At 41.5% G+C, this 18,712-nt stretch overlaps 1 protein-coding gene across 2 annotated transcripts; it reads left to right on the top strand.

Moving 5' to 3' along the window:
- Nucleotides 1–3,914: 3,914 nt before the first annotated feature.
- On the top strand, nt 3,915–18,686 carry LOC308105237 (myosin light chain kinase, smooth muscle-like). 2 transcript variants are annotated; one of them, XM_080455872.1, is made up of 15 exons: nt 3,915–4,043; nt 4,552–4,720; nt 7,330–7,365; nt 7,595–7,725; nt 8,803–8,959; nt 10,861–11,172; nt 11,307–11,403; nt 12,338–12,541; nt 12,913–13,130; nt 13,371–13,494; nt 14,138–14,290; nt 14,926–15,055; nt 16,108–16,189; nt 17,138–17,278; nt 17,920–18,686. In XM_080455872.1, exons 2-15 carry the CDS (start codon nt 4,564–4,566, stop codon nt 18,123–18,125), a joined length of 2,148 nt encoding a protein of 715 aa, XP_080311998.1. In that variant the 5' UTR covers nt 3,915–4,043; nt 4,552–4,563; the 3' UTR covers nt 18,126–18,686. The 2 variants fall into 2 exon arrangements, with proteins under 2 accessions (XP_080311998.1, XP_080311999.1); XM_080455873.1 differs by lacking the exon at nt 3,915–4,043 and having other exon boundaries at nt 4,299–4,720; nt 17,144–17,278.
- The last annotated feature ends 26 nt before the right edge of the window (nt 18,687–18,712 follow it).

Genomic DNA, 18,712 nt, shown 5'->3' with positions numbered 1-18,712 from the left:
CTGACTCATACATGTCAGATGTTACATGACCCCAGAGATATTGTGTACCGATTTGTGTGAGTTTTGGACAAAATCTGTAGGAGTAGTTAGCAAAAAGTTTTTTGAAGAAAACACACTTTTTCCAAAACTGAATCGGCCTGTTATAGCGCCACCATGAGGCCGATTAGAAAAATGTAGGGTGGCATTTCTTCCATGGCCTAGTGGGGCTGTGCCGCGTTCATGATTTGAGGCCCTATGTACAAAGCGGGCCACTCCTGCAAACTTTGGAAGCCAGTCTTAGCCAATCAGGATGGAATATGGAAAATCTGACAGATTGATCACATGACTATACAGTGTGTACCGATTTGTTGATGTTTGTACAAAATCTGTAGGAGTAATATCCAAAAATCAACCTCCTGGTGGCGCTATAACAGGCCGATGTGAAAAATTGGGGGCAGCGGTTCTGCTCTGTCCTCCAGGGAGTGTGTCAGTGTGTGCAGTTTCACGCTAATCGGTCCAACGGTGCCAGAGATTAGCTGTACACAGACAGACGCACACGCACAAGGACGGACAGGGGCGAAAACGTTGTCTCGGCCACGCCTTCGGCCAGGAGGAGACAATTATTGTTTTAGATTTCACCATTATCTACAATGTAACCTGTACAACCAGAGGAGGGCGCCGTTGGAATGTTTGGTGTGGTCTGGACAGTTGAGCATGCCAGTTATTTTAGTAACTGCTACTAGTACACACTGTCATCATGTCACAGACTTTGTGGTTAAACCCATGAACCCTATAGCATCCCTATTATGGGCATGTCATAATATGACATTTGCTGAAAATAGGCGAACATTCACTGAAAGTAGCTGGGATTTGGTGTTGAGGGGGAAAAGGAGGGGGCCAAGTACGGACCCATGGGAGACCTCAGTCAACAAAGTGCATAGGTTTTAAGTAGTTATGTGCCTTGCCCAAGAGTACATTGAATATGGTAGTTGTTAGATGATGGGAGAAAGACTTTTGGTTAACTTACTACAGAGCCATTTTTAATTAAAATGAGCATGGGGGAACTTCCAGTTATTCAATATTTCCTCTCCCATACGCCTAAAACCTAATGTGAACATTAATGTGCGATTTCCATTTCAGCATCTCAGCTGCCTTCATCAGGGTTGCCCACATCATATCTAACTTACTAGTCTATTATCTCTGAAGGCGTTGTTTGGAACAGGATGCAAGACGATTACCATAGTTAGAATGCCAGTCAGAGAGAGAGAGAGAGAGAGAGAGAGAGAGAGAGAGAGAGAGAGAGAGAGAGAGAGAGAGAGAGAGAGAGAGAGAGAGAGGGGGGGGTCTTTGCCTTTCCTGTTGTGAGTTCCTCAGAAATGTGAGTTCCTCAGAAATGTGTGGGGAGAGAGAGAGAAGTCGTTGCCTTTCCTGTTGTGAGTTCCCCAGAAATGTGTGGATTTTTACGTGGATGAAGATAATTCATTCTCCTGGTTGTCAGTGACTAATTACAGTATTATTTTTATCTAGTTTATTTCTCCTCGATTGCTTGGCTCTGTGCGATTATTTTACTTTTATTTAACACTCGTTATATAGCCTGCATTGTTTGAAGTGGTTATGTTTATAGTTTGTGTTTGATTTTGGCCATTACATGTACCGATATAGGTTTATTTATGTACTGTATGTTGGGTTTGACATCTTGCCTCATGTTTCCTCCCCCCTCCTTAACTGCCTATCAGTGACTGGTCTGTGACTGGCCCTGCCCTCATAAAACACATTATGACGAGATGCACCTGTAATACAGTAGATTTTCTGGTGTGAGTGTGGACCTGTATGCAGCAGCTCTCCCATGTATCGGGCAAGGTCTTGACAGCGGGAATGACCCAGCCTTTAAACTGTTACTCTGCATCCTGATCCTATAAATTCTCCACACTTTGATGCAGGTTCCCTCTAGTCTGCAAAGGTTCAGAGCTGGCCTACTGTAAAGTCGGACAGTGCATGAGGGTTTTCTCACACTTGTTGAGCTCTATATGCACACATTCCAGGTTGCTGCATCATTCATTCATTCATTTATTCACAAATAAATTAAATAATTGCAACAATTGTCATTGTCAAGTAATATGATGTCACAAAGTGCTGTCAGTTCCTCATTACGTTGGAGCCCTTGCACCTCCTGGCTGCACTCATGCATTTACAGTATATTGAACATGCAGGGGACATTAAGCAAAGTCTGTGAGGGTTCAGTGCTTGAGACAAGGGCGGATATACATTTATATTGACTGCTATGTTGCAACACAAGATGCTTCTGAGAAATCTTAGTTCCCCCTCCCCCTTATGTGGTAGGTATTTAGCTTGAAGTAGGCCTACTTTTGGAGCACGAGCCTCCTCAAATGACCACAGAAAACAATCTGCACTTTCCTACATAGCTGAATGCATGGTAAGGGACCACATGCGATACCTTCACGGACCACCTGCGGTCCACGGAGCACCAGTTGAAAACCCCTGGGTTAGACAAACAGTCATTAAACACACCTGTGCGTGCATGCACACTATTTGCACCCTGATGAAGGCCACCCAGCTGCAACACATTTGCACACTAATTTAACCTTTAGGCATTTGAGTTTTTTAAGAAAAGAGATGCCTGTTTGACTTGATTTTCTCTTTGAGTTAGCTAGGCCTATATGTTTTCTAAAGAGCACTGCTCCCCTAGGCTATACTGTACAAAACATTGAAACCAAAGCAGTGGTTTGTTCTTCTTCCATTATAGCTATTTTTTTGTGTTTGAAGAGGCTATGTATTCAACAAAATATGAGTTTTCTTCATGTCCAAGAGTAGAGGTAGGTGGAATGCGTCTGCCAGCTGTAAATAATCGTCCTTTTATCGTTGGAGGCTCCATTAATCACCATGTTGTTTCAATCGGGGAACATTTGTAGGCCCAAGTGAACTGAACTGTATGTGTACCAGCATCATCAGGGCTTCCAACATATGGGACCATTTAGTGTACTAAGCCCTGGCGCACTCTGTTCTCCCTCATGTACTCCCACTGGCCGCCTTTGAGTGAAATATGTCCACTGCCAAAATGGGGTGTAATAATTCATGACATTTATTTTTGCTATTATTGTATCCTCCAGAGGAGCAGTCAGTATGTTTGTTTTGTAGCCAAGTACCACATGAGACACCATGGGAAGCATTTGATCTTTGTTTGCATAGCTAATCATTTTCACAACGTACACATTTCCTACTGCTTTTATGTAGGCCATGCAATGTGCCATAATGCACTGTTAAGGTTGTCATTTGTATCTTCTTTGTACAATTGCCAATATGGCTTCCATCTACCTGATGGCTGAGGTTTGTACTGGTACATTGGCTAATGAACACAGAAATGTGATTGATATGGTAGCATTACTGTAGTTCTTTACTGGTCCCATAACTGGGAATTCCTTTTTATTTTTTCTTAAACCAAAGAAAATAAACAAATCAATTGACAGAAGTTAACAAATGAGTCACATATGGTACAGAGTATTCACAATGGCTCATACTGTTCACAGAAGGATATTGTTGTATAAACAATAGCATGTCTGGGCCCAGTTTGCACTATGAGAAGAGAAAATATCAGTGTCTCTGGCTAACAAAGGGATCACATACAGTAGAACAAAAGGTCACCTAACGCACCTTAGAGCCACACCCAAGCCATAATGAATCCAATACCAGGAATGGTATTAAATTAAAAAACGTGTCTTGTAGTAACCTTTCCTGACTACATGGTTATACCTCTACTGCGGTAAAATAACCCTTGACCAGGTTTTTTTTTAATAAAAGTTTAAGCCATTAGTACTTTCCTCATTTTGTCAGGAGCCAAATCAAACACAAAGTTGCCCTACTTGTTCGTCTTGATTCCTGTGAGGTCATATATCTACCGGGATGTCAGACTCCTGTTGTGACTTGTGTACACGACTTAAACAGTGTGTGTCGACTGTGGCTTGTGTCAGACGGTGACAGGTGCCAAAGTGAAGTTTGGTGACCATGCTGTGCTGAAAGCAGAAGTATTCTTTTTGAAGTGTCTCCAGGTAAGAACAATCTTTTCATCCAAATGCATTTCCATGGACCTATGTTTATTTAATTTCTGGTTCATGACTTTTGTTTTCTCTGGTTTGTTGCATTCCTCATCTTACTCATTGTGTCCTCTCTGTCCATCTCTCTCATCTCTCTCCCACACACTTCCTGCTATCTCTCTATCTTTTTCACACACACACATGTTCTCTGTTTCGCTTGTCTCTCCCTCCCTCGATTCAGCTCACAGAGGGACGGGGCCGGGAGGCCTGCCTTTCTAATTGGCCCCTCTGATAAAGCTGGCTGTTTCCTGTACAGCAGGGTTGAGTGGGCTGTGAATGAGAATGCCCTGCTCTGTTAGCAGCTCAGAGGATGTGTGACTAGAAACACAGGGGAATGTCTGGCACAACAGACCCTTAACAGAGACTGAGAGAGGCTAGAAAAAAGAATAAACAGATCAGAGAGACCAAAAAAAGAAATGACATTGCAGCGACTGTTTGATACAATGCCATTGTTTTGCTGTAGTTTCTTCTAAGGATGGACAAGGGCAGTAGCAACTCCAAGACATTTGTGTCCACTTTCCATTTCGACCTGAAGCCCACCAGGAGTGTGGAGAAGAGCAAGAAGAACGGACTGGACACCAAGGAGAAGATGCCTGTTAAAGGCAGCAAGCTGGGATTCTCCCCTTCAACAGGTAACCAGAAGGATGGGCAAGTGGGACTGACTGTTATAGTCAGTGGTGGAAGAAGTACTGTACTCGTACCACAATGTAGAAATACTTTTTTACAAGTTAAAGTCCAGTATTAAAGATTTTCTTGGGTAAAAGAACAAAAGTATTGACATCAAAATATACTTAAAGTACCAAAGTAAAAGTAGTCATTATGCAGACTGTCTCATTTCACAAGTTTTAAAAATGTGTACAAATCTTTTGAAAATAGCAGATGGGGCTGGAGTGGTTAATGCATGTTTTGTACCAATAATCAAAATCCACAAAGTAACTAGTAACTCAAATTGTTAAATAATTATAATGGAGTAAAAAGTACAATATTTGCCTCTGAGGTGGAGTAGAAGTATTGCAAATTGGAAATACCCCAGTAAAGTAAAAAAAGACTTCAAAATTGTACTTAAGTACAGTACTCGAGTACATGTACTTCGTTACTTTCCACCACTGGTTATAGTCTTATGGAATTAAGTGTCGCACCATGCTTCATTATAACAAAAACAATATTTGCATGCATATTTACATAGTTGAGAAGCTCTTCTGCCGGCCAACTCTTTCCATTGTTTACACATGTATCACAGGGAAAATGGGTACTAAATCAGTGTGTTGTGATTTAGTAATGCTCTGTTGTGATCCTAAAAGCTCTTCCTCTATTGAGGTGGTGACGGGTCATTCAGTTTAATTATCTCCTCTGTAAGCGAGCAGTGAGCTCGAAGAACAAGATCACACCAAGGCTACTACGATGTAGTGAAGTTTATTAAACACACTGTAGAACATTGCACAAGCTATATTATGTGACCGGAATATGTGTATGGCTAATTCATAAGTCCAGGTTGGGATAGGAATAGTTAGAAAACCTGATGATATAGAAACAGTGGCATGCAGTTTCTTGATGAAAGAGTAAGGGCACATGGCGTCAGAAAAACATACCTGTATCTATATGCTTACACAGCTTAGGAGTGAGTAAGTATACTTATCTGTATGTTTACACAGCTTAGGAGTGAGTAAGTATAGTCATCTATATGCTTACATAGCTTAAGAGTGATTAAGTATTGTTAAAAGATTATGTACAGATACTGGGACGTTGGTCAAACCAATTGTGCATATTGCAACACAGTATGTTAAATCCCATCCCACAATTTGTGTTTTTTTTAATTATATATTTGTATGAGGGTGAAGCAAAGACCATTCTTTGGCCCTCAGGTACATCAAGAGTTGTACAGTAGAGAAACTTTGCGTGGGCATAGGTTGAATACTTCTACTTAATACTACTTAAATTAGATTAGCTGCCCATTCAGTGAGTTCCCCGAGGCTATGTTTCTACCAAAGGATGTTTAGGGTGTAACTATCTGCAAAGCATCTGATTATCAAAGACAGTTGATTCTTGTTCTCTTTTTTTTGTAACCGCAGAGCTCTCAGATAGAGAACAGTTTTTCCTCTGGCATTTGGCTCTCATTAAGTTGTGCCATGTAAACTTTTACCACATTCCTCCCCCACCTCACCACACCCACCCCTGCACATAGGACAGCACAGCTGGTCTGTTTCCTGACAGTTACCTTCCGTATAAATGGATTATTATTTTTTTGCACAGCCAGCCTGTCCACGCCGCCAACAAACACACTGTTATGAAGGCAACCTTTCACATGGATGACGAGAAATGTAGACACAGACAGACGGGTGTTAGTTTGCTCTGATTGACATGTCCTGATACTGACGGGTAGGTAGGATCTTGTCAAGGCTTGAAGCCTCACAGAAGATTATTTCTGTGAGGACCAGTTGGTGTGTACAGTACAACCACATGATGACAATATCCTGGGTTTAAAGGATGTGTCACATGTCTATAATTGCTTGCTATTGCTTCGCTATTTGTCTACAGGTACATATCTGTTTCGCTTGTCTCTCTCCCTCCCTCGATTCAGCTCACAGAGGGACGGGGCCGGGAGGCATGCCTTTCTAATTGGCCCCTCTGATAAAGCTGTCTGTTTCCTGTACAGCAGGGTTTTAAGCGGGTTTTAAATGCATTTACCTCACCCTTTATTACATTCCTATATATATTCAGATATATAAATATTTTATTCAGCTCATGATCTGCCTGGATCTTTTCATTCATAAATCTTTTCATTCATTTCCTTCTACATAGTTGAGAGCAGACGATGCATGGTACATAATGTTAATCATCGTCTTACCATTGTGTTGCCAGGAAATGCTTAGGGGTTGACTTCCTGTGGTCTTCCTTAGCAGGGGGCTTCTGAGGGCTGGGTGGCTGTTTGTGTGAAATCTAAAGGCAATACAGGACAGTTGGCCATTAGATTGGAGAGCTGCACTCTCTATGTACACTGGGTTTCCCCTACAGCTGAGTAATCAGGATTGACTCGTTTGCTGACAGGAAGTTTTGACTCATTTCCCTTAGTAAACATGTATTTTTGATGTGTATTTTTACAGCTTAGATATATAAAGTGTTGGCCATGTCATTCAGACCAGGTGTTTTCTATTACAACTAAACATGGCTATTTTGATGTGGTTGGTTAGATCTCTGTTTAATCTGTTCAAATTAAAGACCCTTGGCCTTTATCTGTCCACAGAAACCAGCTCCGAAGGAAAAAACTCCACCAGCAAAGGTTAGTTGAACCACGTCATGTTGATAGACACATGCTTCTCAGTATCCTAACTACAATCAAAAAATAATAGTGTGTTTCACATAACGATGCTTGTTTTTGTTCCTAGTTGACACATGCTTGCACACATAGTAAATACTCACAGCACACGTACAAAAAAGACCACCAGTTAAACAGCAACTTGGCATTTAACATTATATCTGCTGTATTCACTGCATCTGCCTTTCCTCAGGACCACCTGTGCAGTTTGTGGACCCTCCAGGGAAGGTGGAGGTTGGGGTGGGTGACCAGGCCAGACTCCATTGTGTGTTCAGCAGCAGCAGTGACCCTGTGGCCTGCTGCTGGATTCACAACAGAGACAAGGTGAGCAGTGTGGCGTTTTTATTCATTTGATTTGGTCCGCTATTTTTCACCACATTGTTAGACATCCTAGTAACTGGCGACTAGTGCGTACTTTGCATAAAGCTGCATGATTAAGGCCAAATGATCACCTCAATTAATTTTTGGGCGGTGAAACCGCCCCTATAAGTGAGATTTGGAAAAATGTACAAATATCTTGGGCAGTGAAACCGCCCCTAAAAGTGAGGTTTGGAAATTTGTACAATTATCCTGCGCTGTGATTGGCCAATCACAATCTATTCAGGACTGTGATTGGCCAGTGTCACATGACACATGTGCATAGCCCTATATAAGCAACCATAACTTAAAAGTTAAATTCCTGCCCACCGCTTGGGGTTTGAAATGGAATCCTCTGCGGTGCCTCTGGATTGGCTAGGCATCCATATAAACAAAGATTGATGGTGTTCACTGGAGGAAGGCCAAGCAGAGAGGGTGATCTCTTATCGCCGCGCTAGTGACTTCTACAGGTTGGTCAGGGTACCTGTTCAGAGAGGTAGAACTAGGAGGAATGTAGGGTGTTCTCCGCATTTGTTACGTCCTCCCAGTAAAACTCCAGTCCTCCCTGTCAGGTGAAAAGGAGCAGCCTTGACATCACGTGTATCAGAGGAGACTTCGTGGATGCTCTCCTCATGACCAAACTGTCTGAATTAGCAGTGACACGTAGAGCTGGTATTACTTTGCTCAGAAATGATATTCGAATATTGGTCTTAAAAATTGGCAGATATTCGAATATATTCGAAGATTAGTATTATTATAAATAAATATATATATAAAAAAACGTTTTCTTTTTTTTTATGTTTATTTGACAGGGACAATACAAAAACAATGCATCAAGTGCTCGGATCCAATTAAACATACTTTGTTTTTATAACTTGATACATTGTTTTTTGTATTGTCCCTGTCAAATAAACATAAAAAAGAAATCGGATATACATATTTTCCCAATATTCAAATAATATTAGAATATCGAATATTCGTTTACCAGCCCTACACAGGACTAGAACACATTGGAATGTGGAATTGTTTGTCTTCCATCTGCAGGTGGTGGTGGACGGTCCTCGGACCCGTGTCAGCAGCAGTGCGACAGAGAGCAGTGTGGAGATCGGCCAGGCATGTCCAGAAGACGCAGGCTCCTACACCGTCGTGGTGCGAAACCGAAGGGGCTCGGCCCAGCATACGATCTCCCTCAACGTCATAGGTGAGACCAGTGGTTCCCAAAGGGAGCGCCTTGGGATCTTGTGACAATCATACATTATTGCAATATACAACCAGTGGTGGTAAAAGTACTCAAATGTTTTACTTAAGTAAAAGTATCAATACTGCAATGTAGAAGTACTCTGTTACAAGTAAAAGTCAGAAATTCAAAATTAAAAGAAAAAGTATAAAAGTATTGGTATCAAAATGTACTTAAAGTAAAAGTACTAAAATGTTTGAAAATAGCAGATCTACAAGCTCGAGCTTGTAGATCGGCTATTTTCAAATAGCCTAGGTATAAAATAGGGCTTTATATCTGCTTTATATCTGCAAAGTAACTAAAGTTTTCAAATAATTGTAGTGGAGTAAAAGTACAATATTTGCCTCTGAAATGTAGTGGAGTAGAAGTAAAAGTATTGAAAATTGGAAATACTCCAGTAAAGTACAAATATCTCAAAATTGTACTCAAGTACAGAAACTATGAGCTGAGATAAGATAGGCTGGAAGGTCAGGAAGGGTACTCAGGCTGTCTCTCTTTATCCTGGTCTTCTCTCATCTTCCCATACATCTGAAAGAAGAAGTGTCCCTTTTCTCTCATCATACCAATTATGGGCATACTCATCAACATGAAATGCCTAGTATCCAGCCATACACTGGATGGAATGTAGGAATGTACTGTTAGGTCCAGCATGTTCTGAATCTCTAATGGTACACATGAAACTCGAAATATCAAGACTCAAATATGTTCAGGACACTGATCTATGAAAGTACATGCTGCTCCAGTTAGCAACGATTTTATTGTAATGTAGTTCAAGGTTCAAGGTTAGCTTTATTGTCCCTTGCGGGAAATTGGTTTGCAGCCAGATCATAGTAAGAAATACACATAACAACAACATTCAATACAAAACTAAGATCTAAGAACAGGGCACTATAGACAGAGAATTCATGACATCCAAAGTAGCAAAGTCAGTATAAGTACATTAATGGTTATTATGCACAAAGAGGCAAGAATTAAAAAAAGTGCTATCTGCTGTTCAGCAGTTTAATAGCAGCCGGGACAAAGGATAGTTTGAACCGATTGTTCTTTGTGGTGGGCACCCTCAGCCGACGACCTGAGGGCAACAGTTCAAACTCAGATCGAAGTGGGTGATCCGATACCTCCAGGAGGGAGGAGGCTCTCTTAAGCATCTGCCTCTTGTACAGTTCTGTGAGTTGGGCTTGGGTTCTCCCAGAAATCTTGCTGGCCACTTTGACGAGGCTGCTGAGCCTGTTCTTGTTTGCCAGGGTCAGATTACCGTACCAGGAAACCATACAAAACATGAGAACAGATTCAATAAAACTTCTATAGAAAAGAGTCATCATCACAGATGAGACATTAAAAGAACGCATTTTCCTCAGAAAAAAAAGACGCTGCTGGACTTTTTTAGATGTAGAGGCAACATGAGTGTCGAAAGAGAGTTTGTCAAGAATGACACCCAAGTATTTATAGCTCTCTACAACCTCTATTTCTGTGCCCTTAATGATTGTAGGAGCAGGACTGGGAGGAGTCCTTCTAAAGCTGATGATCATGTCTTTTGTTTTGGTAATTTAACTGTAAGAATGACTTGTCACACCACAATATGAAGTCATTGACAACTGGCCCATGCTGTACCTCATTATCCTCAAGAAGGCTAACAATCACAGAATCATCAGCAAATTTGACAATATACCTGTTAGGGTGATTGCTACAGCAGTCGTTGGTATACAAAATATACAGTAGTGAGGTTGTTATTCGTATTTACATATCTATATTATTCAACATATTTGTACCAGTGTTTATTATGTCATGCACTGCAGAGCTTTTGAGATTCTGGGCTTGTGTTTTAGCATGTGTGCGTCCAAACTAAGCCCCAAATTTCTCCTCAGACCGTCCCCACCCCCCAGCGTCCCACCCTGTTGTCTCCCAGCTGTCCCCTGACTCCCTGGTCTTGTCCTGGTCGGGACCCACCTACGACGGAGGCAGCGCCATCTTGGGCTACGTGGTGGAGATCAAGGACGACGGTACCGACGAGGCCGGGAGCTGGACAGAAGTCACCGCTCACTGCAAGAACACTTCCTATAAGGTCCGCTCAGGGCTGGATCCTCAGGGGAAGTACCGCTTCCGGGTCAGGGCCTTCAACGCTGCCGGGGTCGGCGAGCCAAGTGAGGAGTCTTCCTGTGTCAAGATGTCCACTGCAGGTTGGTCATCTTTCTTTTTAAAAAACTTTACAAGTGAGGGCTTGAAGTAGAGCCTGAATTTGAGTGCAGACATTGATGATACAGATTTACTATTTTTACTTCACTTCATTCCGATGTTGCATTTGTATTTAAAGGAGAGCAGAAAGAGGAGATCCAGTCATATGTGACGATAACCATTGACACCGCACACAGCGCCAAGGACCACTACAATGTGCATGAGAAGCTGGGAACGTAAGTACAGATTGTGCAGGTGAATGTCTCAAATGTTTACGCATACTGTACCTAAGGGATTTCATCTCATTGACTGAATTTGTGGTATTCGTCGCCTCGTTGATAGGTGATAGAAACTACAGGGATGTGCAACACAGTCATGCAGCATAAACCTATAACACCACAACTACACAGGAAATCCTTAGAGTTCCTTTTGGTTACATTTGTGCACTCTTGTTTGGTGTTAAATTAACCCTGAAGATCTTACTGAATATATATATATATATATATATATTAGGGGTGGGACGATATATCGATATATCGCGATAATTTCTCCCGTGATAAATTATCGATATACTCCCGAAAAATATCGATATAAATTTTTTTTTTTTGTTAGTTTTTTTGTGATACGTTGTTCTTCCTACTCTGTATTTGTGTAATGATGATTTTGAACTGTTTGGTGCTATTCTATGTTTTATGTATATGAATACAAGGACTATCGTGATGTATCGTTGGTGAAGTTTCATGCAATATATCGTGATATCGCAATATATCGATATTTTCAGATATCGTGATATATCGTTGGTGAAATTTCTTGCAATATATATCGAATATCGTGATATCGCAATATATCGAACATCGTCGAATATCGTGATATATATTGTTATCGTGGGCCTAATATCGTGATATATATCGTATCGTGAGGTACCCATATCGTCCCACCCCTAATAAATATATATATATATATATATATATATATATATATATATATATATATATATATATATATATATATATATATATATATATAATCAAATATAATGACACTTTGGGGAACTACCGATTTAGAAGGCATTTGTAGTATCGGCCTCAGATCTTAATGGGTTTAACTAGTGGAGCCTCCAGGATGCCTCATTGCTTGTGCTCTCTTTTTTGCATAAATCAAAAATTCCAGAGGGAAGTTTGGCCAGGTGTTCAGACTGTCCCACAAGGAGACCGGCCAGGTGTGTGCGGGGAAGTTCTACCGAGGCCGCACCTCCAAGGACAGGGCGGCGGCGCGCCAGGAGATGGAGCTGATGAACTCTCTCCATCACCCCAAACTGTGCCAGTGTCTGGCCGCCTACGACACGCGCGCTGAGATGGTCATGGTCCTGGAGTTGTGAGTATATATCCAAAGTGGAACGGAACAGAGAAAGGCTTCATAATGGGAGTGCATTGTTGAAGTTTACTGAATTACATTGCAGAATGCCTTTTTTGCTGGCTCACAAAAAAGCGGGTCCATTTTCAAAAAAACGTTGGAATATTTTTGAAACATTTTAACACTAATCTATTACGGGGATCAGTTGGCACAAAATATTTTCAGATGGGGGTCCGCAGTCAAAAACATATTTATTTGGGGGTCCTTTACATGAAAATATTTGAGAACCACTGCTCCAAAGTAACTTTAAATAACCATGCCGATAACCAAGATGACACGTAATGTTTTCTCACGGCATGTGGCCTGTGTGTCTGTGTGTTGTGTGCATGCAGCATCGCGGGCGGGGAGCTGTTCGAACGCATCCTGGATGACGACTTTGAGCACACGGAGCCCACCAGTGCGCGCTACATGCAGCAGCTCCTGGAGGGGTTGCAGTACGTTCACAAGCAGAACATCGTGCACATGGACCTCAAGCCGGAGAACATCGTCTGCGTGGACACCACCGGAACGCGCATCAAGATCATCGACTTCGGCTTGGCTAGAAAGCTGGGTTAGTTTAAGTTGCTGTAGGATTTGTTTGGCTGGGGCAGAGGTGTGCTATCATTGGTTGTAGTCAGTGTTAATACAAAATCACATGGCGTACACTACTGTAGTAACTGTACCATATTTTACTCTATGATGGCTTTTTTTTCCTTTTTTTGTTTTCTCCTCCCCCATGTAAAGCTTATTTGGGTACTATATACATTTTTGTTATTATTATATTTACATATACATTATCCCCTTCTTCCAGAGCCTGGTAAAACCTTGAAAAGCATGGAGGGGACCGCAGAGTTTGTGGCTCCTGAAGTCATTAACTTTGAGCCTGTTGGTTTGGAGTCTGACTTGTGGAGCATTGGAGTTATCTGTTTTATTCTGTAAGTAAAACCTCAAACTGTTCTGTCCTGTAGCTGTTGTCACAGTAAAAAGAATGCTGTGCCAAAAAAATAAAAAATGTGGCTCTAAATAAAAGCATTGATCTTTATCGCCATCTGCTGGTGTTTCTAGCCATTAACGAGACACTTGCAGTGCTCCACAGTGGCACCAAGTTCTTACAAAGAAAATGTACTTCTACACCAGCTGTTGTTGCCAATAATGTGTTTTCTAAATAAACATTCCAGGTTAAGTTATGGCTAGAAGTATTATTTATTGTATATTTTAATTTGACAGGTATAGCCAAACCTTATACCGTATAGGTTTGTAATACACGGCTACATAAATGTATTTAGGCACTGTCTGCTACACCACCTTCAACTCTATCCATGTTCACTCTGTCTTTTGTCTAGCTTTTAGGGGTGAAACAATTAATCTAAACATTGATTCAAATGATCAGTTAAGTGATGTACAGTATCATACAATTTATAATCTGTGCTATTCATGTAAGCTTTTCTTTTTAACTGCTGGGTAAATGTTAATCAATTTCAAGATGTCTTAGGTTCAAATGTTTAACTTTATTATACTATGGTCTAAATTAAATCTAATATATTTGACTCTTTTTTTTAAACTTGTTTCCTGACGCAGGCTTAGTGGTGAGTCTCCATTCCAGGGGAACAGTGATGCAGAGACACTGGCACTGGTGACAGCTGGCTCTTATGAGTTTGATGAGGAAAGCTTTGAGGACATCTCTGAAGAGGCGAAGGACTTCATCAGCTCCCTGCTGAAGAAAGACCCCAGGTTTGACTTCTTAAGTGAATGGCATCTGCTGTTTCATATTCTCCATCAGTTGGTTCTTGGAACTAAACTACTGCTGCTTATTATGGTGTATTTGCAATCTGTCCAGCTGAATTGAACCGCCCACCTAATTATTACTAAAAGACCTACCACCATAATGTCAATGAATGTCCTGTTGCTTGCTGAAAAATATAATTTTCAAGCTACAGTAGTTACTATTCTCAGGTGAGATTTTGTAACTTCATAGAAGAGACAGCAATGTGGCACTGTGATGAGTAAAATGTATAACACAGGGAAGCAGAAAAATCATGGGTTTGTGTCCAAAATAATAATAATATCTAGAAAAAGTCTCCGCCAGGTCAGAGATCGGCCTCATGGTGGCGCTATAACAGGCCCATGTGAAAAATGTGAAAAAGAGGTGAGGGCAGAGGTTTGGAATTGGCATCCAGGGGGAGTGTGTGCAAAGTTTCGTTGCGATCAGGCCAACAGTGCCGGAGATTAGCTGTTCACACTCACAGACAGAAGGATGGACGGACAGGGTGCAAAACATACTCTCTCACCATGCCTTTCGCCTGGCGGAGACGATGATAATAATAATGACTTGTGATCCAACCATGTGTTCCACTGTGGTGCTCCAGATCCAGGCTGTCCTGTGATGAGGCGTTGGCCCACCCATGGCTGGTCTCTTTCACCCCTCTGAACCGCAGACCCACCAAGTCCCTCAACAAGGAGAAGATACGAAGATTCCTGGTCAAGCGCAAGTGGAAGGTAACGCACACACACGGCTCTGTAACTGTTCATGTGAAACAGTCACCATAATCTTACTCAACAATATGACCAGATTGCTTCTCTATCAGTGTGTTAAAGGGATAGTTCACCCCCAAAATGATTTTTTTCCTATCGATTACTCACCCCATGGAGACTTGAATTCATGGATATTTTTTTGTTTTTGTCACATTCCTGAGCCATTTGATGACCGGCGGAAAGATGCTAATGTCTCTGGTAGGAGACGCAACGTTGACACTTTGAGTCTCCTACTTTGTGTCTCCTACCGGAGCCACCGCCGGTCATCAAATTATTGGCTTAGGAATGCAACAAAATACCCATGAATTCAAGTCTCCATGGGGTGAATAATTGATAGGAAAAAAAAGGGTTAACTATTCCTTTAAGATCCTCTTCTGTATGTGATTGAAGGATAAAAATCACTTTACACTATATAAACAATATTGTAAGTTACTGTTGGGAAATTTACTTTAAAAATGTATTGCTTTCAATTAAAAGGAATGTTGCATTACAATATGACTTTCTGCACCAAATAATACGTTAAACGTATTAATTTCACAAGTGTAAAATTATTAAGCATAATATTAAATGGAAGAGGGTAGGCTAAATGGAATATTGAAATGCTATTTTAGCAGCCTTCATGTCATAATGAGACTATTGGATATTTTCGAGCCATGTCATAGCCCCTTTAAAACTCAGGAGCACCCATTATCAGTGTATGGTAGATAAAAAAATATATATAGTAAGTCTAATAGCAAGTGAGAGACTAGATGCATTCATTCATCATTAGTGTGAGGGGAATTTATTAGACGCTATAACGGATAATTTTTCTCAAAGCAATGAGTTACTTGATATACACTAGTAACTGTAATGACATTCCCCTATTTGTAAAAGTAATGCATTTTATTACTCATGAATGTTATATTATGTCATGCATTACACGTGACACTAAATATTAACATTGGTGCAGCCTTACCTTAAGAATTGTCATTTCCAGACTCACTGTTTTTCACACTGTTTACATGTTTTAATTGTAGAAAGCCGGCAAGGCTGTCCTGGCCCTAAAGCGGATGACTAACCTAACCAGCAAATCGGAGGATCCTGGCAGTCCTTCAGAGGGTATGACACACACTCACACTCACACTCACACTCACACATACTCACACAATCAGAGGCGCAGCTAAAAGAAAATTAGGGATGCACCGGGACCACTTTTTAGTCTTTAAAATGCACCAATTGCTTCAGTGTTTAGCTTTTCCTTGAAGTAGCATAAACATATTCTAAAATTATACTTCTGAAGTCAATCTTTACTTAGCAGATGCAGGCCTAGCAGTTGTTTAACAACCAAATGGCCAATTACAACATGCCTGTCCCTTTGGGTAATAGCCAGGACCTAAACAGCCGCCACGTCCCTACTGGGATTGATGTCTCTTAGAAACACACACCCTTCAGGTTATATGAATGATGTCACTTGTAAACACAGCTCTTTGTTAGTAGTTTTTACTAGTGGCAACAAGTTGCAAACTTCTACACTGTGCACCTTTTCATGCCATCAGCCAGCTTCATGCCTGGTATCTCTGGCATGTTCCATGGCCCCTTTCTAGATCTCAACCCACTGAACACATTCTGTAATGCAGTGGTTCTCATACTTTTTCTTGCCAATGACCCCCAAATTGATACGTATTTGGCCACAGACCCCCATCTGAAAATGTTTTGTGCCAGGGACCCCCAGAAGAGAAGATTTGTTCAAATTCAGAATGTTTAGATATTTTCCAAAACATTTAGAAAATAGCAGATGTACAAGTGCACTGTGAGCTTGTAGATCTGCAATTTTTAAAGGGCCAACATATAAATGGATAAAGAGGCTACTTTTGCTGGGGACCCCCTGGAACCTCCCTGAAACCCCCCCCAGGACCCCTGGGGTCCCCACTTTGAGAACCCCTGCTGTAACGTCCTTCTTGAACTCGGGGCTCAGCTGTGTATGTCAGCTGGTGTATTTCATTGTACCAATCCTTTTTGTCATCTATAAAGTGTTTTATTGTAATCGTCAAACTATGTGTTGCTCAGAGACAGGCTGGAGCCCAGAGGCAGAGAGAGCCATCCAGTCACTGGGGGAGCAGTTCCAGAGCGAACCTCTCTTCCTGCAGCCCCTGAAAGACACCAAGCTGCCCAAGGGAGCTACTGCCCGGCTAACATGTCTGATCCAGGGTAGGATCCCGCCCATGTGTATAATGTAGCATCGTATTACCATATTATTCTACACCGACAATATCAAAAGCTAGGATTATATTTGCAGAAATAGACTTAAATGAGGGGCTCAATATCTGTTATGCTGGCTGGGTAAAATGAGACTATACTGTACATGTTGCGTCGTTTCAGTTCTGTTATGGATCAAATGCCACTCTGTACATCTAGCAACGTCTCAATTATGGAAATCTGAGTCGACGGATAACATTGTCCAAAGGCCACACAGTGTTCACAGTTGAAACACGGTGTACTCTACCGTATCAGAGGAGAACTGATGGACATGACAGGTCAGCTCTCCTAGGCTCTGACAAAGTTGAGACAGTTTTTTTGGGTGGTCTATTCTTAACCACTTGAACCCTAGCATCCCTATTCTTGGGCAAATATTTTGTGAAAATGGCAGCTCTACAAGCTCAAAATACATCGCAATGCAATGTTAGCGTACAGTAGATCGACTATTTTCAGCAAAGAGATTTGGTGTAGAGGTAAATACTGCGCCAAATACTCAACTGCATCACAACTCGGTAGCAAATTTATACTCGGAAAGCTGACACAAGTGATTATCTTCTGCTCACTGCATTGTTTGTCATTGTGTGAACCTCTAGGCTACCCAGAGCCAGAGGTGCAATGGCTCCAGAACAAGGGCCCAGTGGACCAGTCGTCCAGGGTGACCGTGGAACGCCTCAAGGACGGACTCTGCACTCTGGTTCTCTCCGACCTGAGACCTGCCGACTCTGGAGTTTACGAGTGCAGGGCCACCAATGGCCTCGGGGGGGCGCTGTGCTCTGCTAAACTGACCGTGGGGTTGTAAGGATAAGTGACTGACTGGAAGTGGAACTGATGGGGAGGATGATGGATGATGATTTAGTTGGAAATATTACATGTCCACTCACTGGAAGGAGCTTTAATTCCAGTGTGTAGACATTATTATTTAATCTGTTCATGGGCTAATTATTTCATCCAGCACCTGGTCTGCATCAGCCTAGAATGTTTCTCTTCATTTAAAAACTGCGATTTTAAGATTTTAAGTTGGGCTGGGATAGGTTGTGAGCATAAACACGGACACACATTCACTACCTGGCTTTGATATAAGAAACATTTTTAGACTGGATTTCTGCTCTCCTCGAGTCATAAGGTTGGAACACATTCACATGTCACCAGTTAAATAGAGCACTTTGCGTCTTTGTATTGTTTAGCTGCTGATGAATCTGATTATATTTTCACTTACACACTCACAAGAACACAATGGGTTCTGCTTTGTTTAACCACATGAACCCTAGCACCCCTATTTTGGTGGCGAATATTTGACAAATACCAGATCTACAAGCGCACAACGTGCTGCAGGCTTCTAGATTGTCTATTTTCTGTGAAATATTTGGTGTAGAGCAGAAAAAAGTG

The sequence above is a fragment of the Gymnoscopelus braueri genome (genome assembly GCF_963280865.1).
Source record: "Gymnoscopelus braueri genome assembly, chromosome: 17".
Classification (NCBI taxonomy): domain Eukaryota; kingdom Metazoa; phylum Chordata; class Actinopteri; order Myctophiformes; family Myctophidae; genus Gymnoscopelus; species Gymnoscopelus braueri.
Note: the sequence above shows the minus strand (reverse complement) of the source record. Positions and strands in the feature narration are given on the sequence as shown.

Coding starts and splice junctions, on each gene's coding strand:
- LOC308105237 (XM_080455872.1), top strand. CDS start 4,564: ATGGACAAGGGCAGTAGCAACTCCAAGACATTTGTGTCCACTTTCCAT. Junction 8,960..10,860: donor GATCTCCCTCAACGTCATAG/GTGAGACCAGTG, acceptor ATTTCTCCTCAG/ACCGTCCCCACCCCCCAGCG. Junction 12,542..12,912: donor ATGGTCATGGTCCTGGAGTT/GTGAGTATATAT, acceptor GTGTGCATGCAG/CATCGCGGGCGGGGAGCTGT.